The following is a 20,464-nucleotide window of genomic DNA, read 5'->3' on the forward strand; positions in this document are numbered from 1 at the left end:
AAACAGGCAGGCGCTGGAGCAGAAGCTGAGAACTTCGCATGCAGGCAGCAGGCAGAGAGAATGAGGCGGAGGGCGCGGTGTGTACTCTCAGAACCAGGGAACCTCCTCCTTCGACGCGGCCACGCCTCCTCCAACAAGGACACGCCTCCTCCAACGCGGCCACGCCTCCCCCAACAAGGACACGCCTCTTCCAACAAGGACACGCCTCCTCCAACAAGGACACGCCTCCTCCAACAAGGACACGCCTCCTCCAACAAGGACACGCCTCTTCTAACAAGGACACGCCCCTCCTACAAGAACACACCTCTTCCAACAAAGGACACGCCCCTCCAGGGAGGACCGCCTCCTCCACCAGGGACACACAGTCCCTGCTGGGACCATTCTCATCAAACACCACAGGTTCCCAAAACCTTATTTACCGCTGACATCTCTCCGTGTTTTGCTTTCTGTGACAATTTCCTCAGTTATTTGCTCTAAAGACCAAAATAGCCTGAGGACGTGGCTCCATGGCACAGCGCTTGTCCAGCAAGCGAAAGACCCTGGTTTCAATCCCCAGCATTGCCAGAAAAATTAAAGTCAGGCGGTAGTGGCGCATGTCCTTTATCCCAGCACTGGGAGGCAGAGGCAGGAGGATCTCTGTGAGTTCGAGGCCAGCCTGGGCTACAGAGTGAGTTCCAGGACAGCCAGGGCTACGCAGAGAAATTCTGTTTGTCAGGGGGGAAAAAAAAATTGAAAACTGGAGAGGCCTGGCTGAGCGGGTAAAGGGCCCGGCGAGAGTTCGAATCCCCTGTATAGAGAGAGAGGCACTGTGCTGGGCAGACACGGCAGACGGCCTCTGCGCCCGCGCCCGCATGCACAGCACCCACACAGAACACAAGAGGAAACTCGGTGCGCTCCGGTCACATCAGTACCTCTCACTTAACAAACGAAACAACCGCGTAGAGCAGGACGTCTTCCACTGTAGAGATGGGGAAACTGAGGCATAGAGAGGCAGAGTCACTGGCTAGGCAAGCCAGGGAGGAGGCTGGGGCCACAGGAGGGGGCCGTCTGGTCCTTCAGTCTGTCTTTGTCTCATTCCCTCCGGACAGACCTTCTCACCGGAGCCTCCCGCCTCAGGTCCCAGTGCACACACACACACAGCCACGCTCAGTTTTCTCACCTGGGTGCCGGGATGTGAACTCAGGTCTTCATGCTTGGCAGCAAGCTGTCTTACCACAGAGCCATCTCCTCTGCCCTGGAAGCAGGATTCGAACCCGCGCTGTTTGCACCCAGAGCCCCCCCACACACACACACACAAACACACCCCACCATGTAACCTCCAGAATTTTCAAAGATTGACAGCATCTGGGGAGGACTGCATGCCCGAAACACCCAGGCCTCTGGTCCTGTTCCCAGTAGAGTGCGGGAAGCCCCGCCCCACCCTGGACCCAAATCCCCAAGCTGAGCCTCACGGCATGACTTTTACAAGTGACTCCTCGTTCCTATTGGCTGGGATGACAAAGACTTTGTCTGCCCTCAATAAAGATGGCAGGAGTGGCTCTGAGGCCCCCAGAACTTCACAAGGCTCAGTCCCCAGCACCGCACAAACCCAGCCTGGGGCTGCTGTCCTATCATCCCAGCACTAGGAAGGCAGAGGCAAATGGGTCAGGAGTTCGAAACCAGCCAGGGCTACAGGGTGACCTGGAGGCCAACCTGGGCCACATGGGGGTTCAGGCCAGTTTGGGCCACATAGGGGGTTCGAGGCCAGCCTGAGCCACATGGGGGTTCAAGGCCAGTCTGGGCCACATAGGGGGTTCGAGGCCAGCCTGGGCCACATGGGGGGTTCGAGGCCAGCCTGGGCCACATAGGGGTTCGAGGCCAGCCTGGGCCACATACAGGAGCCGAGCCGACCCCACCCCTCTCCGCAGGTCCCCGTCGTGACGCCGAGGCCGCCAAGCGCTTCATCATGGACATGTACGCGCGCGTGTACGCGGGCTGCGCGGAGCCCCACGACGGCGGCAGGAAGGGGTCCCGCGCGCGCCGCCTCTTTGCGCACTTCACCTGCGCCACGGACACGCACAGCGTCCGCAGTGTGTTCAAGGATGTGCGGGACTCGGTGCTGGCTCGGTACCTAGACGAGATCAACCTGCTGTGACGTGGCCCGCCCGGCCTCAGTTTACCCACGGGGCGGGGCCGGGACTCCACCCGGGACGTCCCTCGGGGCACCGTGGTGGCAAGGACGGGCCACTCCCTGGCGGACGCGCGGGAATCGGCAGGGCGGGGGCTCCCCACGCTGGTCCGGGCCCAAGCGCGATTCATTCCTTGCCCTCCTCCTAGTTACTAGAGAAAGGACAAGAGTCAGGCCTTTAACCCGGGCACTCGGGAGGCAGAGGCAGGAGGATGCCTGCGAGTTCCAGGACAGCCAGGGCTACCTAGACTGGATTGAGCCAGTCTGGGGCCCTGTCCATTTCCTCCCATGCCATCCTCACCCTGGGGCACGCGTGACGGTGTCAGGGAGGCAGAGAGGAAGTTCTGCTTGTTGTCTGCCCACTCGTGGGCCTGAGGCAGAGCCAGAGACGGCTTTGAGATCCCACAGCCGCGAGGAGCCCTCCGTGCCCAGACTCCCGCCCACCACACTCCGCAGCGCTGCCCCACACCGCTGTGCGCTCGGTAAAGGGGAGACCGGGCGGCGAGACGGCCCCGCCTGCGAAGGCGCTTGCGGCTAAGCCGGAGTTCGGGCCCCGATCGCTCGGTAGGCGCAGTGCCGGAGTCTCAGAGTGGATCCCACAGGCGTGCGTGGTGGTGACGCAGCTGCCCACACAAGAAATAAATGCAATTAAACAACAACAAAACGGGAAACGGGCAGCGAAATGCCGTCCCCAGAGGCAGCGACCGGGAGGCTGAGGCAGGAGGATTGCAGCTTCCTTGTCCTCGGCGTCCCCACCCAGGCAGGGGACATCAGACAACTTCAAATCTGGGCCAGAGGCTGGGGTGGGGGGAATAGATGGCTCACTGGGTAAAGTGCTGAAGTCCAAAGACCCGAGTTCGAATCCCCAGAATCCACCTAGGAGCCAGCACGGTGGTGGCGCCTGTCGTGAGGTGGGAGCTGGCAGGGCGGCCCAGCCCATGCTGCCCCAGGTTCCATGAGAGACCCCGGCCTCACACAGGGTGGGAAGCTACCGAGGAAGGCGCCCAGCCCCCGGTGACATCACCCTTCTCTGGCTCCCGAGCAGTAGGGTGACAGCTGGGCTGTTCTCAGGGGTCCTGGGGTCCGGATGCGGGTCCCACGGCGGCACATTGCAGGCTGAGTTCTCTCTGCAGCTCCCTGACACGTGTCCTTTTGCACAGCTGCGTAGTACTCCACCCTGGGACACAGCAGGGCTTGAACCAGGTGAAGCCCGACTCGGCCGCCATTTGGTGCCCACGGAAACTTTTGTATCCACGAACAGCACCCGGGAGAATGGCCTTCCACGCGGGCCAGAGCGCGGTCTCCAGGCGAATCGGGGCGGGAAGAGGGCGCGCACGCCGCGCGGCTTCGCTTGCTGTCGATGGAGACACCTCCCGTGGGGGACACGAGTCTGTAAGCTGTGCTCTGTATGGTGGTTGCCTCATGACACCAGGAGATTGGCCAGCCCTCACTCAGCACCGCTCACTCCAGGGTGCTGTGCTCAGTCCTCCATGCCCAGCACTTCAGTGCTGACTTGAACCAGGTCGGGGTGTGGCTAATGCTTGGAACCGGGTCTCAACCGGGGTGAACGTCAGCAGCGTGGCGCGTCGGTGGTCACGAGATTAGCTCGGGCTCGGGGTCCATCTGGGAACAGGGCTCAGTGTAGGACAGAGACTTGGGGAGTCGGGGAAAAGGGCCCAGGGCGGGATCTGGGCCTCGCGTGGGTCCCAGGTCAGAGGGAGGGCTGCACTCAGGTGAGATGATCGGGGCTCAGCCCGAGGTGACCCCGGGATCGGGGCTCAGCCTGACGTGACCCCGGGATCGGGGCTCAGCCTGACGTGACCCCGGGATCGGGGCGCAGCGCGGGGAAGGACCGAGGCCGGGATCGGGGCTCAGCGCGGGGAAAGACCGAGGCCGGGGGATCGGGGCTCAGCGCGGGGAAGGACCGAGGCCGGGATCGGGGCTCAGCCCTTGTGATTGACACCTGTGATTGACACCCAGGCTGGGTCCCGCCCCTCCGCAGTCGCCGGCCCCGGGCCCCTCCCAAGTGGTCCCCGGCGTTGGTGACCCGGGCCGAGGGGTGCCCGAAGCGAGGTCCCCGCCCTGCCCTTCCCGGGAACCCCGAGGACACCCGACCCCCACCCCCTTCACAGCCACCCCGCGCCCCTGCTGGAGACCCCGTTCCCCGCCCCTCCCCATTCCGGGACGCGGCCGCCCCCTGCCCGGGTCCCTGACTTAAACAACCGGATACGCACAGCCTCCCGCCGGCCTCGCTTTGCCCTCCTAGCAAAGCTGAGTGCAAAATGGTCCTGAGCCGGCCCTGCCCGGGCGTGACAGGAGTTCCTGCACATTGATTAGGCGCCTACTGTGTTTGGGTGACATTTATTAAGCACTTGGTGTGTGTGAAGGGTGACAGACGTTTATTAAGCGTCCCTGGTACAGGAAACAAAATGTCGTCAAGCTCCTGGTGTGTGTGGATGACTATTTTTACCCCGCTGGGTGACATTAATTAAGCACCGACTCTGTACGGGTGGCACAATTCATTATTATTAGTAGTATATAATTTTATTTATTTATTTTTTAACACAGGGGCTCTCTAATATGTAGCCCTGGCTGGCCTGGAACTCGCAGAGATCCGCCTGCCTCTGCCTCCCGAGTGCTGGGCTGAAAGGCGTGCGCTGTTACACATTTATTGAGCACCTCTGTGTACACACATCAAACACTGATTAAGCACCTGCTGTGTACGGTCACTGAACATTAAGCACCAGTGAGTGACTCAGGGGATAAGGGTGATTGTGGCCAAGCCCTGGCAACCAGAATTCGGTTCTGGGGCCCACATGGTGGCAGGAGAGAACCCGCTCCTGTAAATTGCCCTCTGACCTCTGCCCGTGGTGTGACACATGCACACCCTACACACCATAAATAAATAAACACAACAAGACTTTTTAAAAAACATTATGGAGCCCCTTCTGGGCCTGGGTGGCCCTCCCTCGGTGGGTTTGGGTGACATCACCCGCTGCATACAAGTGAAAACACTTTAAGATGGACCTTCGGTGTGTGGGCGGCAAACATTTATTAAGCGCCTGCTGCATGTAAGCACGCTGGGAACAGTTGGTTCTTGGGACTGGGCAGGTGCCAGGCGGTGCCCATTGTCCTCGGGACGGGGGAAGAGGACACTGGGCAGGGGTGAGAGCGCGGGAGGGCTCCTCCCGGCCCCCCTCAACCGTCGCTCAGGGTGCCCCTCCCTGCCCCGGCCTCGCCCCCACCCACAGGGGGCACCTTGAGCATAACAGGAAATTTCAAACAACAGGAAACCCAGGCCGGGCTGCGACTCCACCCTGCTGGGGGCCTCTGTCAGTCTGTCCCCGCGGGAGGCCATGAACATCAGCACCTGGTCCTGTCACCGGCTGGCGGCCAGCGGTCACAGCCACCTCATTGTCCTGCACTACAACCACAGCGGGCGGCTGGCCGGCCGCGGGGGCCCCGAGGACGGCGGCGGGCTGGGGACGCTGCGGGGGCCGTCGGTGGCGGCCGGCTGCCTGGTGGTGCTGGAGAACGCGGTGGTGCTGGCCGCCATCGCCACCCGCATGCGCTCGCGCCGCTGGGTCTACTACTGCCTGCTGAACATCACGCTGAGCGACCTGCTCACCGGCCTGGCCTACATGGTCAACGTGCTGCTGTCGGGGGCGCGCACCTTCCAGCTGGCCCCCGCGCACTGGTTCCTGCGGGAGGGCTTGCTCTTCATGGCCCTGGCCGCGTCCACCTTCAGCCTGCTCTTCACGGCCGGCGAGCGCTTCGCCACCATGGTGCGGGTGGCCGAGAGCGGGGCCACCAAGACCAGCCGCGTGTACGGCTGCATCGGGCTGTGCTGGCTGCTGGCGGCCACGCTGGGGCTGCTGCCCCTCCTGGGCTGGAACTGCGTGTGCGCCTTCCCGCGGTGCTCCAGCCTGCTGCCCCTCTACTCCAAGGGCTACGTGCTCTTCTGCGTGGTGGTCTTCGCCCTCATCCTGGTGGCCATCCTGGGCCTCTATGGGGCCATCTTTAGGGTGGTCCGGGCCAACGGGCAGAAGTCCCCGCGGCCTCCGGCCCGCCGCAAGGCCCGCCGGCTGCTCAACACTGTGCTGATGATTTTGGTGGCCTTTGTGGTGTGCTGGGGCCCCCTGTTTGGCCTGCTCCTGGCCGACATCTTCGGTTCCAACGTCTGGGCCCAGGAGTACCTCCGTGGCATGGACTGGATCCTGGCCCTGGCCGTGCTCAATTCTGCCATCAACCCGCTCATCTACTCCTTCCGCAGCCGCGAGGTTCAGCGCGCAGTGCTGGCCTTCCTCTGCTGCGGCTGTCTTCGGTTAGGCCTGCGGGGTCCTGGTGACTGCCTGACCCGGATCACCGAGGCCCACTCCGGTGCGTCCACCACCGACAGCTCGCTAAGGACGAGAGACAGTTTTCGGGCTTCCCGATCGCTCAGCTTCAAGATGCGAGAGCCGCTGTCCAGCATTTCCAGTGTCCGGAGCGTCTAGAGCTTGGACGGTCCAGCTGCCAGGGTGAACCTGGAGACCCTCCCGGGAGAGGTGAGAAGGGACTGGACACACGATCCTGGCCACGCCAGCAGGTCCCAGGGGCTGTTCACAGAGCCTCCCCACGCTGAATGTCTGGCAGAGCAGAGAGTGGCCAGAACCAGATCCTGAGGGTCTGGGCCTCACCTGCACCAGGACGTGAAGGGGACACACCACGCCTGAGTTCACCAACAGGACAGCGCACTGGGGTTCACGTGTGTGTGAGTGTGTGTGTGTGAGTGTGTGTGAGTGTGTGAGTGTGTGTGTGAGTGTGTGTGTGTCTGTGTGTGTGTGAGTGTGTGTGTCTGTGTGTGTGTGTGTGAGTGTGTGTGTGTATGTGTGTGTGTGTGAGTGTGTGGTGTGTGTGTGAGTGTGTGTGTGAGTGTGTGTGTGCGTGTGTGTGAGTGTGTGTGTGTGAGTGTGTGAGTGTGTGTGTGAGTGTGTGTGAGTGTGAGTGTGTGTGTCAGGGGGGGGCTGCTGTCACACTGTGCACACAGTGCTCTGGGAGCGTGCTGAGATGGAGGGCGCCCGCCCCATCGTCTGAAGGCAGCCACCTTGCTGAGATGTTCCAAGAAGGAGTGGAGCGGGGGACCCACCAGTCAATCGTCCCTCTCCACGGTGACTTCCCCACTGGGACGGGCAGCCCGGCCCCATGACCTCCTGTCTCTAGTTCAGCTTCTCTGTCTATGTGGGGAGAACGGACCCGCCCACCCCAGGTCTGGGGCAATATCTTGACCTGGTCCTGTAACCCGTCGACTCACCCTTCCGTTTCTGAACCATGGTGATGTGTGGTGACAGGGGACCGTGGACCTCGCTGTCCAGTAGCGCAGCTGTGAGCTGTGCAGGGCTGTGTAAGATCATTAAAATGAAGGAAACCCATACTTTCAGTTTCTCAGTGTATCGTAACCGAGTCCCACCAGCAGTGACTGTAAGGATGGCAGTGATGGTCACTCAGTTCTGGGTAGGAGAAGTCCAAGGTTCTGGGCATACGTCTGTTGACTTTTCTACACTTTGATCTCCAATGGGTTGTGGCCTTGGTGCTTAGCATAAGGCCTGGTATACACTTGGCATCCATTTGTTGCAGACTAATCACTCTCCAGGACGAGGCCAGTAGTCTGAATCGTAGAATCTGCTTTCTCGCCTAAGGCCATCAGAGAATGCATCAGCCCCAAGTTCTCCGCAAGCTTGGAGCATCCTTCTAAAGCTTATCAAGCACCTACTGCATGCCTTACTCAAAGCTCACACCAGTTCTCATATTGAATTCTTATCTGTCTGTGTCTGGGGGTGGGTGGGTGGCAGGCAGTGTTTGGTCATTTATTTCTTATTTATTGTATTCCTAGAGGTGTGAGTGACATATAACTTTAATTCACACCTTCAATTGCCCTAACCGAAGTCCCTAGGACTGGTCAAATCCATAGCAATATTGGGTGCTCCGAAATTAAATTTGAATTTGCAATAGGCAAACCAAAACTTTTAGGTTAAATATGCCCCAAATATGAACAGGGATAATGAAGACCTTCCTACCGTCACTCGAGTTCCACTATTATCACATCAGTCTCCGCACTGCCGCTAAAGCCAATTCCTGCCTTACCTAACCTTACCACCTGCTCCGAATTTTATTTTTTAGCCATCTTCTCGTTCGTTCACTTCAGAGTCCTGTAGATACCCCCTGGATGCCACGTCTTGTGGTCGGGGCTCTAGGCACCTTCAAGACAAAGATCTGATTCCTCATTAGGTTTCATATCTGCTTTTTTGCGCGTTTTAACCTCCCCCGCCCCTTTCAGAAACTACAGAACGACTCTAGTTCCCATCATCCTTTGTGCTTGCCCCACCGGACTACAATTCCCAGGAGAACCAAGGCATCAGCCGGGCACTTTCTCATGCCCGCTCTGCTTCCATCCGGGTCGCAAGGTCACGTCCTGTACTTTCGGTCTTTGATCTCCCTAACGACGCCAAACACACGGCTTAAGCAAGCTTTACTGAAAATAGTTTTAATAGTTTTTTTTAAAACTATCGGTGTTTTGCGACTTGGAGTTTATGAGTTCAGTAGCGGTAGACCGTCCGCCGCCATAGCTTCGCTTTGGGAGCCCCACAGTGGGACTACAACTCCCAGGGTGCTCCGCGCTCGGTGACTACGAGTCTCAGTGTGCCTACAACTCCCAGGATTGCCCCGCGGGCGGGGGCCGGCAACAGCGGGGCTTACTCACAAGAAAGACTACATTCCCCAGCAGGCCGCGCGGCTCCCAGAGCCGTCCGCAGCGCTGCCCGAAGGACCCTTGGGTAGGCGCGGGCTGTCCGTGGCTCTGCCCGAAGGACCTCATCGGCCGCCCATGCCGAGCTGAGTCCGCGAAGTCCCGGCCGCTTGCAGTCGCCGTCCGCCGCCGTCTCTGCCGCCTCTGCGGCCTGCCGCCCGCCGGGATGCTGGAGGAAGCGGGCGAGGTGCTGGAGAACGTGCTGAAGGCGTCCTGCCTGCCGCTCGGCTTCATCGTCTTCCTGCCCGCCGTGCTGCTGCTCGTGGCGCCGCCGCTGCCCGCTGCCGACGCCGCGCACGAGTTCACCGTGTACCGCATGCAGCAGTACGACCTGCAGGGCCAGCCGTACGGTGCGCGACCCCGATCCCGCCCCCTGCCGCCCGGGTCCCCCGTCCCCGCGATCCCCACACCGTCCTGCCGAGGACCCCCGACTGTCGCCTCATCTCCCCACCGACACTGACCCCCGTCCTGCCTGTCCCACGTCTCCCTGTCCCCTCGGGCTCCCTGCTGTCACACCGACGCTTGTCACCCGGGTTCCCGCCTCTCTTTGATCCCCGTCACCCTGACCCCCTCTCTGTCACTGGTTACTCCCGACCTGTCCCAGGCCTGCTGTCCTGGGGTCCCCCGGCGCCTTGGTTCCCACAGCACCACCCCTCCGCCCCTTTGCTCTGCTCGCTGCCCCTCGCCAGGGTTCCCCGGGGCCTCTGTCCTCATGCCTGGGTCTTGAGCCTCCTAAAGCCTCCCTCTTCCTGGCCTTCCAGGACCTCTGGTATTTAGTTTGCGCGTGGGGCGGGAGGGGACGAGGGGGGCTGTGGAGCGAGTGTGCCAGCCTGGGTCTGCACACCCCCACCCTCTCTATGCGGACCCCACGGCCCTTGTGCCCAGAATTACGTTATTTCTCTTTAAAGGAACAACATTGCCATGTTGGGGGCCATATTGGCCGCCCCTGCTTGGGGACCCTGGAGTGGGATGGAGGCCTCGCAGGGCCAAGGACAGTGAAACAGTGCCCTGGCACCCAGGGCACCGTAGGATGAGCGTCGTCCCAGGCTGGGTCCACAGGACCAGGAGTGGGTGGTCAGGTGTCCCCAGTGTTATGGTCCTTTGCGGCCTAGTATCTTCTGAAGCGTCATCCACAGTGGGTTACCACCAAGTGGCCGGGGACACACCCGAGGTGCCACATGGAGCCAGCGGCTACCAAGCTGGGCCGCTTAGCTCTTGAGCTCCTAGAGTTGTTCCAGAGCATTCCATGGTCCAGAGGGTAGTTCCTAGACCACTGACGCCCACGCCCAGCCCACGCCCAGCTCACACACCCGTGGCCCGCATCCGCCCCTTGGATGGGCTGGTGTGTGAGGTCCTGTTCTCAGTGGACCACACGCCTGACATGCAACCTCTCCCACCCCTGGCTGGATATGGACTATGGGGCTCCTGCACCCCTGGAGACCATGATAGACCAGCCAGCCAGAGCAGGTCTTGAGAAACCCTGGGCATACGTCCCTTGGGGTCCCCTCCGCCCCAAGCTGCTGCCCAGCCTCACTGCAGCTCCCCTTACCCAACTTCCCCTGGGCCTTGTTGAGAAATAAAGGACACTGGGGGGAAGGGAGGCTGGTAGTGGGGCGTGGCTGAGGCCACGTCCCTCCCGCTGTGGACTCTGGCCTCCTTAGGACCCACCTTCTTGTCATCATGGCACTTGGGACAGGACTTCAGCATCTCGTCGGCCTGGTGGCCCTGAGGTCTGTCTTCCCCCACAAGCCTGGAGCCAGCTGATGAGGCTTGGCGTCCCCTGCGCTTGTGGATAAAGTTTTATTGACACCTGGTCACTGACACCAGCGAGCGGAGCAGCCAGCCACGGGGAGATGCTGCTCAGTGCACCTGGCCCGCCTTCACGGCATCCCTGCCCTACGGATGTCTGCAGAGGGGAACTGCATGGGTGGGCTGTGACCCTGGTTGGCCACAGGCCAGGTCACAGGCCTGGCCGCCCTCCTAGGGGGAGCATGGTGGTTTGGGGGAGTCCTGGGGACTGGGAAGCACTGCCCACTGGGGCTCCATGCCACATCCCCACCAGGAGCAGGGCCAGGTGCACAGGGCTGCCCTGCCATAGCTGTGGCTTTCTGGGGGACGTTGTAGGGACCCGGAGGAAGAGCTGGCGCCTGGGCCACCCTCAGAGGCCAGGAACAGGTGTGGGGCGACACCTGGAAGGAGCTGGGTGTCCATGGGACACCTGGCCTGTGCTGGCTTCCAGGACAGTTGTCCCTGGCAGGCCCGCCCCGCCCCCGACTGCATTCCTGGAAAGTCAGAGCAGGGTCTCAGCGGGTCCTGGGCCTGAGGCTCCCTGTGGGTTCAGGTTACGGCCATTCCTAAGCTTTCTCAGCCTGTGATCATCAGGGACCCATCCAGCTGCCGTCCTGGGGTGTAGTTCACCCCATGTGGCTGGGCAGTGGTCACACAGGAACTATCCCAAACCCAGCCGCTGCATGCCCTTGACACTTGGGTCGGAAGGTTTCATGGTAGTTTGGGTGTCAGTGTCCAGGTGACCGACCTGGACACCCACCGGGATCAAGTCCCCTCCACACTGAGCTGTGACCCTCAGTCTGTATAGCCATCCACTGCCCCCTCCTGGCCATGCGTGTCTGGGGGTGCTGCCTGCCATCACCCTTGGGGGAACTGAGCGTTTATGAAGCACCACTATATCCTGTGCCACCGTTCTGGCCGTGAGTGTGTCACGGACGCAGGGGGCTGGGTTCCCAGAGGGAGCTGCCCACTGTGGCCTGAGGTCCATGGTGGTTCATCGCTGTCCTCTGGCCCGTGCAGACCCCTAAGGGCCCAGGTGGCCCTCACGGCCGTGTGGCAGGGGTCCCGTGCCTGTCTTGCGAGAGCCGCTCCCCATGGCATGTGTGCTGGCGTGGAGGCCCCGGGCAGTGTCCATACACTGGGAGGCCGGCAGCTGTGACAGGTGCGGACCCTGACCCTGGGTTGTGATGCTGTGACCCTGTGTCCCCACAGGCACACGGAACGCAGTGCTCAACACGGAGGCGCGCACAGTGGACGCCGACGTGCTGAGCCGCCGCTGCGTGCTTATGCGGCTTCTGGACTTCTCCTACGAGCACTACCAGAAGGCCTTGCGACAGTCGGCGGGCGCCGTGGTCATCATCCTGCCCCGGGCCATGGCCGCCGTGCCCCAGGACGTTGTCCGGGTGAGCTGCGCCTCCGTCCCCATCCCCGTCCCCGCCCCTCCGGTGGCCTCTGCTGTGTGTCATTGGGCCACTGGCTTTCCCTTTCTGAGTCTTGACGGCGGTGACTGGTCCTGAGGACACTGGGCTGTGTTCTCTGCCGTTCGGGAAGGGAGCTGAGACGGGGAGCCACTCCGGGGGTGGCCGCGGTCCCCTGAATGCATGTGCTCCCCACAGCAATTCATGGAGATCGAGCCTGAGATGCTGGCCATGGAGACTGTGGTGCCCGTGTACTTCGCTGTGGAGGACGAGGCCCTGCTGTCCATCTACGAGCAGACCCAGGCCGCCTCCGCCTCCCAGGGCTCCGCCTCTGCTGCTGAAGGTGAGCTAGGCCGCCGGAGGGTGCGGCGTGACCCCGGGTCCACGGCTGGGGCTGTCCTGGGCCCCTGTCTGCGGTCTCCACCCAGCTGTGACCCCGGGTCCACGGCTGGGGCTGTCCTGGGCCTCTGTCTGCGGTCTCCACCCAGCTGTGACCCTGGCCGCAGACCCAGGTGACCCCCCCTCCCCTTGTGTCCCCAGTGCTGCTGCACACGGCCACGGCCAACGGTTTCCAGATGGTGACCAGCGGAGCCCAGAGCCAGGCGGTGAGCGACTGGCTGATCACCAGCGTGGAGGTGAGCGCCTGCCACGCTGCCCCTCAGCCTGCCCCGGGGCCTTTGCACGGCCTGCACCATGATCCCTGAGGTCCAGTCATGCCTCTGCTGCATGCAGGAAGTGGTGGTGGTGACCCAGGAACTTCACTTCAGGCCGGGGCTGTGGCCCAGTGGGGGGCGCTTGCCCAGCATCACATACCCCAGGCCTGGTAGCACACACCTGGGAGGCTGAGGCAGGAGGATCAGGAGCGCAGGGCCATCCTCTGCTGCATAGTGAGTCTAAGGCTGGCCTGGGATACAGGAGACCCTGTTTTAATACAAGCAAAAGAAAACCCCACGCTTGGAGTTCTGTGGTCGGGTGCTCAGAGCTGCAGGATGAGTGAGGCGGGCTGGCGGGGCTGGCGGGGCGGCCGGGCGGGGCTGGAGTGCAGGCCACAGGAAGCATCTGCAGCATTCTGACAACTGACGTGATCAGATGTACAGCCTATGGCTCTGACAGGCGTGTGGAGGACCGGGGGGACTTGGGCAGGCGCAGCCTCGCTGTGCACCCCATCCTGGGCCAGGCAGTTTGTGCCTTTGTCCGTTGGGGGCCACCACCCTGTGGGAGGGGGCTGAGGGGGCCGTCAAGCTGCAGGGGCCCACAGCACACCAGGTGACCTTCGGGAACCACAACCAGGCTGTCTTGGGCGTCTGGATTCACCGATCCATCTCTGTCTCCCCACAGGGGCGGCTGACAGGGCTGGGGGGTGAGGATCTCCCCACCATTGTCATCGTGGCTCACTATGATGCCTTTGGGGTGGCCCCGGTAAGTACCTGGTGCGCAGGGCCAGGAAGGGATGGGGACGCCTCACAGGCACAGCAGGGCAGTGGCTGCCGGCTGCTCCAGACACCACTGTGTGGGGTGATGCAGGGTGGGACCCGGAACGCCCACCCCTGGTGAGCACAGCAATCTTACAGAAGGAAACATCCGGGCTTGCTCTCTCGAAGCTCTGGCTGTCCTGGAACTAAGAGAAATCCCCCTGCCTCAGCCTCCTGAGAGCTGGGGTTAAAGGTGTGGCCACCATGCTCGGCCCAGCGGGTTTTCATGTCTCCCTTCTGCCTGCTGTGCCCTGCGCGTGGCGAGGCCCCGAGTGGGCGGGCCTGGCCTGCATGGGCCGTGGCTGACTCGCCCCCTGCCCGCAGTGGCTGTCCCTGGGCGCGGACTCGAACGGCAGCGGGATCTCGGTGCTGCTGGAGCTGGCTCGTCTCTTCTCACGCCTCTACACCTACAAGCGCACACACGCAGCGTGAGTGCCACCGTGGGGGGCGGTCCTCAGGCCACCCCACTGTCCATCCCACACCCGGATGTTGCTGGTCCCGGGGAGGGAGGGGCCCATCCAGAAGCGGCTGCGGCCAGCCTCTTTCCTCAGCTCCGGGGTGGTCTGGACCCCCATCTCCACCCACTCCGTGCCCACAGCTGGACAGTCACAGGGTTAGCTACAGATCTCCTGTGAGAGTTCTGACGTATGTCAGCTGGGGCACCGGGTGGCCCTGGGCCGCCAGTCTACTGCCCTGAGAGGTGGCAGCCAGTACGCCGGTTCTCGGCCTCCTCTTGGTCCCAGAGTGGCCGCAGGGCAGGAATCGATAGGAGGCGCTGAGGGGAGCGCCCTTCTTTAAAGCCATGGGGCAACTTAGTTCCTGCCCAGCCCAGCTGTCTGCCCCTCACGGCCTGCACCAGCCCTGGTGGCCGTGGCCAGTCAGCATTAGGGGCCAGGGACAACCCGTGTGTCCTCACGGGGCAGCTTGGCTGTGGTTCCAGGTGAGGGTATGGGGTGCCTGTGACATCTGGGGTCCTTCTAGCCAAGGTGTGCGTCAGCGGGCCCTTGGCATCTGGGGACCGGGTGCTAATTTAGAGTCCTCTACGTGAGTGTCCTTGGCAGCCCCACCCCCCCCGGGGCCTCTGCAACATCTGGGGACACAGATGGCTGTCACAGTTGGCGATCCCTGGCCTGTTGGGGGGTGTCAGCTGGTGGTAGGTCTGGAGAGATCTGGGGTTTCCGTGCGCCCCATCTGGCCGCGTCCCTTGACACCCACACCTGCAGGTACAACCTCCTGTTCTTCGCGTCAGGAGGGGGCAAGTTCAACTACCAGGGCACCAAGCGCTGGCTGGAGGACAGCCTGGACCACACAGGTGGGCGGGGCGTGACGGGGCGGGCCTGGGTCTGGTGGGTGGTTCTGTGGGCGGGGCATGACGGGGCGGGCCTGGGTCTGGTGGGTGGTTCTGTGGGCGGGGCATGACGGGGCGGGCCTGGGGCTGGTGGGTGGTTCTGTGGGCGGGGCATGACGGGGCGGGCCTGGGTCTGGGTCTGCTGTGAGTGGCCTCGTGCCCCTGACCCACACCTGCCCCGCAGACTCCAGCCTGCTGCAGGATAACGTGGCCTTCGTGCTGTGCCTGGACACCGTGGGCCGAGGCAGCCACCTGCGCCTGCACGTGTCCAAGCCTCCTCGGGAGGGCACGCTGCAGCACGCCTTCCTGCGGGAGCTGGAGACGGTAGCCGCGCACCAGTTTCCCGACGTCAGCTTCTCCATGGTGCACAAGAAGATCAACTTGGCCGACGACGTGCTGGCCTGGGAGCACGAGCGCTTCGCCATCCGCAGGCTGCCCGCCTTCACCCTGTCGCACCTGGAGAGCCACCGCGCAGGGCCGCGCAGCAGCATCATGGACGTGCGGTGAGCGGGGCGGGGTCACCACCCACAGGAGCTCCCGTAGGGACACAAGCCACCTTCCAGGTCTCCCCGGGTCTCCCCGGGTACGGGCAGCTCCTAGAACCTTCCATGGGGGCACTTTTTGGTGGAGCAGCCTTCAGAACCGGTGAGGGACACCATGAATCTTTCATGGAAGGGGAGGGGTGGTGTCATCTTCTGTAATAACCTGTGGGGGTCAGATTCTAGGGCCTTCTCTGGGGCTTCCTTCTGGAACCTTCTGTGGGAGGCACCTTTCAGCTTCTTCCAAGGAGAGAACTTCTGGGCTGGGGCATAAGCCACTGCTAATGACCTTCCTTGAGGGAGAGCAGAGCCATCTTCTGGAACTCTCCCTAGGCTGACCACAGCTGTATGACCACACGGAGCAGGGTGTGGGCACTTGTCCCGGGTGGGGGTGGGGCTGGGAGTCAAGAGCAGGCTGTGGAGGGCCAGCAGCTGGTCACACAGAGACCTGGACCCACTCAGGCTGGGTGCTGGGTTGCCCACCCCCACCCCGAGGGCCCTGAGGTGACCATTCCCTGCAGGGCGTCCTGGGCCCTGCAGACGCTGCCCACTCCCCACACCACACCAGACCAGAGCTCCATCACCACACTGGGCCTTGGCTGCCCTGCGTGGCGTTCATGAGCAGGCACGCTCTGTGGCCTGGCCCTGCAGCCAGCTCCCCCCGAGCCTGGGCACTGGGGGCAGTCTTCCCTGTCTGAGGAGCCCATCCCCCTGTTCTCAAGGTCCCGGGTGGACTCCAAGACGCTGACGAGGAACACGCGGATCATTGCTGAGGCCCTGACACGGGTCATCTACAACCTGACAGAGAAGGTGAGCATCTGGTCCTGGCCCTGTCTGTCTGGGGTGCACAAAGCTCTGCCGGCCGCCTCACACTGTCCCTCCCTCTGCAGGGGACGCCCCCAGACATGCCGGTGTTCACGGAGCAGATGGTAAAGTGTGGGGATGGGGTGGGACCACGGGGACCCCTGTTGTGACCCCCGCAGGATCCCAGCCTGCTTCTGCCCCCAGCAGGTCCAGCAGGAGCAGCTAGACTCCGTCATGGACTGGCTCACCAACCAGCCGCGGGCCGCCCAGCTGCTGGACAAGGACGGGACGTTCCTGAGTACACTGGAGCACTTTCTCAGCCGCTACCTAAAGGACGTGCGGCAGCACCATGTCAAGGCTGACAAGCGGTGAGCGGTGGGCACGTTCCCCGAGTCCAGGGGGGCCACGGGTCAGCAGAGGACCAGGCCAAGCATGGACGCCAGGCCTGGGCTGCATCTTTTTCTGGAAAGACTTCCCAGGCAGCCCAGGCAGCCTCTGGTCCCTTCTTAGCTATTTCAAACATATTTTTAAGCCAGGCGGTGGTGGCGCACGCCTTTAATCCCAGCACTTAGAAGGCAGAGACAGTAGGATCTCTGTGAGTTCGAGACCAGCCTGGGCTACATTCGAGTTCCAGGACAGCCAGGGCTACACAGGGAAACCTTGTCTCGAAAAACAACAACCAAAAAAAAAAAAAAACCACAAAAAAAAATATTTTTAGCTTTCTGAATTGAGCTGTAGTCTGGGCAAGCCTCAAACCCATCATGCTCCTGCATCAGCCTGCCAAGGGCTGCCATTCCAGACGAGCTCTCTCAGACGGAGCCTCAGTCGGGGAGGCACTGAGTGGGGCTGTCTCTCGCAGGGACCCCGAGTTTGTCTTCTATGACCAGCTGAAGCAGGTGATGAACGCCTACAGGTGAGTGGTGGGCTGGAGCCGAGGGGCCTCGCTTGCTCTGCGGGGTGACGGTTCTGCTCCCTGACCCCACGGACTGTCCCTCAGGGTCAAGCCAGCCATCTTTGACCTGCTGCTGGCCGTGTGCATCGGGGCCTACCTCGGCATGGCGTACACGGCCGTCCAGGTGAGCGGCTGGGCAGGGAGCCTGGGGGCAGGGTGGCTCTGGCGTCCCCACCCCTGACGATTTGTGTCCCCACAGCACTTCCACGTGCTGTACAAGACCGTGCAAAGGCTGCTGCTCAAGGCCAAGGCGCAGTGACCACGGCTGTGCAGAGGCCCAGGAGAGACCGGCCCACGCACCCACGTGGCCAGACTGAACCCGAGGGTTGGATCGGTCACTAGGATGCAGGGATGCCTCTGCCCGTCTGTTTCTGAACTTCCTGGAGGAGAGCCCCGCCTGCCCGCAGACGAGCCCACAGGGACACATTGGTCACCCGGGCCACGTGCACTGAAGGGCCACACGCCATGCTGGCCTCCCCAGTGGCCGGGTACCAGCAGCCTGTGCCCCCTGCGGCTCTCAGAGGCGTCCACCACCAGGCTGCCTCTCCTGGCGCTGGCCAGTCCCAGACTGTGGCTCCCTGCTGTCCCAGGCTCCCTTCAGACTGTTGTCACCGTGGCCACCGCTGGACCCACCTGGTCCCCCAGCTGGACCTGCCTCACCATCCCCTCCCCTCCTGCAAGTGTCCCCCACCCTAGTCCAGATGCTGGTGACAGGGCAGGAGGTGGCCCTGGAGGCAGCCTGCAGCCCTGAGGTCTCCCCCCCTCCCTCTCCCCCCCAGTTTCCCTGCCTGTGATGCATTCTGGGGATCCAGCCCCCCTGTCACAGTGTGGGATGAAACCGCGAGGCCAGCATGGCCGTAGGTGCCGCACCAACAGGACAGCCCCGTGGAAGGGAGGGAGGAGGGAGGGATGTCAGCGCTGGCAGTCGACCTCAGGGACCCCACGGTGAACAGATTCCATAGCAATATGACCCAGGAGGCGTCGGGCTGAGGCCGCTGGGGCAGCCCTGGTGTCGCTCCAGCCCCTGCTGAGGCCTGGCCCGCCCTGACCTCTGCTCTGCCTCGCAGCGGTGACGGCTGTCACCCCGGCAGCTGCTGTGGGGTGAGAGGGGCCAGCCTGCCACCCTGGCCCCGGCACCCTCGCCCCTCCCCGGACTGCTGGGCTCCAGCCCCGTAATCTTGTCCTGGCAGCTGGTCACGGGTCTGAGGCCGGTGCCACCCCATCACTGGAAAAGACGCACAAGGTGCAGGGGCCTCTTCCCTCTGCCTAGACAGGTCTGGGGACGGTGGCTGGGGTCTGCAGTTGGCGGGTTAGAAAATAAAAGCCATATTGAAGGACCGTGCCTGCGGGTGTCCTGGGGAACGTCTGCTGCTCCTGTCTGCAGGAACCCCGAGGTCCCGCTGGGCCCATAGCCACTGTCCTGGGCTCGTGGGGCATCAGCCCTGCCGTCCACCACAGCCGCTTCCCAGCCTGACTGACAAGGCTGCTTCCCGGCACTGTACAGGTTCTCAGTGGACGAGAGGTTGGGGGCATGAGGAGGGCCGTCACCTCAAAGGCCACCCCTGCCAGGCTCCTCCCAGGGCCCAGCTCCTCCCACAGGCTCTGCCAATCACCCAAGTCCCTGTCATGTAATCAGTCAACAAACCTCAGTTCAGCCACTGCTGTGAGGCTGGGATCCTGTCCGCTCCGCTCGGGATGGACGGCTGCTCACTTGTGACTATCGAAGGGGAACAGACCCACCTGGGCACAGACAGACCGTGGCGTCTCTTCTGCCTGGGTTCAGGCAGAGGGTGTGGTGTGTGCCAAAGCCCTGGGCCAAGCACAGTGAGGCACCTGAATGTTGTGATCCTGAGCCCAAGGTGAGGGGAGCTGTATCCTGACCGTGAAGTCTGGGAAGGTCCCTGGGGCGCAGGGCACCTGTGAATCCACAATGAGACCCTGGCTCTGTCAGATCCTGGACTCCAGGGGCCACAGCTTGCAGGTGTCCGCGGGTGATCGTGTGCTTGCCACAGAAGGGGGGAATGTGGGGGGGTCACACGATACACCACTCAGGGTCACCCCCAGGACGTCGTTCTCCTCGGTGGGTCCCGGGGATCGAACTCAGGTTGTTGGACTTGGCAGCAAGCACCCTTACTCATTGAGTGCTCTCGCCGGCCCTCCAATCTTTTGACTCAGGGGCTCTGAGCCTTGAGCCAGGCTCCTGCCTTGGCCTCCATAACTCTGGGGTTCCATGTGGCTGCCATACCAGATTTTTACGTGGGTGTTGGGGATCCAAACTCAGGCTCCCGGACCTCTGCTTCTGAGGGAGGGTGTCATTGCCACCTCAGCTGGCCTCGTGGCAATCCCGCCGGAGTGAAGGTCTGCACCACCGCACTGGCTATAGTGGCTTGTAGGCTGGGCATGGCGGAGGAAGTAAGATCAGTTCTGGGTCATCCTTGGCCACACAGTGAGTTTGGGGCCAGCCTGGGCTACATGAAACCTTGTTTCAAAACTAAATAGCAAAGGAGTTGTAAGTCACTGCCCTCCGTGGCATCCACAGGTGTCTGTGCTGGGCCGGGCATGTGGGGGCTGGTGACACAGTCAGTTCCAGCCCTGACTTGGGTGGCACTTGGACGGACCTCCCCTGAACCCTGGGAGGGAAGGGCAGCAGGAGGGGTGGCCCCTCCCACCCCTGCAGTGCTGAGTTAGGGAAGACTGCCCTCGGGGGGGGGGGGGGCTGTGCCCGTCACAATGGGGGGCTCCTGGCACAGAGTGGGTGCAGGCCAGGGGCTCAGCTCAGCACCTCTGAGAACGAATCCGCCCTGGATATGGGCAACTGAGGCTGAGGTGAGTTCTGAAAGAGCCCACTCACCTGAGCATGAACAAAAGCCCGAACAAGGTGATGGGACCCCCCCATCCCCTGGACCAGCAGCCACGGGTCTCCTGCCCCATAGCTATGGTGATACCAGCTGCAGGAATCGGGGTGTCAGCGAGGAGTCCCCAGACAGGTGCTGTTTTAGGCTGACATGGTGCTGGGGTTGAGGGAAGAGCCCCAGCTCCCTCCACAGGCCACCTGCCGCTTCCGCCCACATGTTTTTGGGACTGAAATGGCTCGAAGCCCGTTACCCCAGGGCCGATGCTGAGGCAGGTGGATGCCAGCTGTGGGGCAGTTGGCAGGACCCCGCCTCTGACCCGCATCCCCGGCTCCCGGGA

General features: G+C 62.5%; 3 protein-coding genes across 5 annotated transcripts in view; all 3 read left to right on the forward strand.

Moving 5' to 3' along the window:
- Gna15 (G protein subunit alpha 15) overlaps positions 1 to 3,938 on the forward strand; it is a 28,645-nt gene extending 24,707 nt beyond the window's left edge. Inside the window, exon 7 of one of the 2 annotated variants that reach the window (XM_006978119.4) lies at positions 1,908 to 3,931. In XM_006978119.4, the coding sequence (XP_006978181.1) occupies positions 1,908 to 2,134 (227 nt within the window). In that variant the 3' untranslated portion in view covers positions 2,135 to 3,931. Of the gene's footprint in view, positions 1 to 1,907 lie in introns of both variants that reach the window. The other variant, XM_076559454.1, reaches the window with a different exon arrangement.
- A 160-nt stretch (positions 3,939 to 4,098) lies between these two features.
- Positions 4,099 to 7,578, forward strand: S1pr4 (sphingosine-1-phosphate receptor 4). Its single transcript, XM_006978120.4, has one exon. It carries the CDS (start codon positions 5,524 to 5,526, stop codon positions 6,661 to 6,663), a length of 1,140 nt encoding a protein of 379 aa, XP_006978182.1. The 5' UTR covers positions 4,099 to 5,523; the 3' UTR covers positions 6,664 to 7,578.
- Positions 7,579 to 8,982: 1,404 nt separating this feature from the next.
- Positions 8,983 to 18,609, forward strand: Ncln (nicalin). Of its 2 annotated transcripts, none has more exons than XM_006978121.4 (14): positions 8,983 to 9,301; positions 11,952 to 12,142; positions 12,356 to 12,500; positions 12,698 to 12,792; positions 13,496 to 13,576; positions 13,954 to 14,057; positions 14,853 to 14,941; positions 15,162 to 15,480; positions 16,239 to 16,326; positions 16,407 to 16,445; positions 16,525 to 16,688; positions 17,180 to 17,233; positions 17,318 to 17,396; positions 17,472 to 18,609. In XM_006978121.4, the coding sequence occupies exons 1-14, from the start codon at positions 9,118 to 9,120 to the stop codon at positions 17,529 to 17,531; spliced, it is 1,692 nt and encodes a 563-aa protein (XP_006978183.1). In that variant the 5' UTR covers positions 8,983 to 9,117; the 3' UTR covers positions 17,532 to 18,609. The 2 variants fall into 2 exon arrangements, with proteins under 2 accessions (XP_006978183.1, XP_006978184.1); XM_006978122.4 differs by having other exon boundaries at positions 16,528 to 16,688.
- The last annotated feature ends 1,855 nt before the right edge of the window (positions 18,610 to 20,464 follow it).

Source organism: Peromyscus maniculatus, chromosome 22 (genome assembly GCF_049852395.1).
Source record: "Peromyscus maniculatus bairdii isolate BWxNUB_F1_BW_parent chromosome 22, HU_Pman_BW_mat_3.1, whole genome shotgun sequence".
Classification (NCBI taxonomy): Eukaryota; Metazoa; Chordata; class Mammalia; order Rodentia; family Cricetidae; genus Peromyscus; species Peromyscus maniculatus.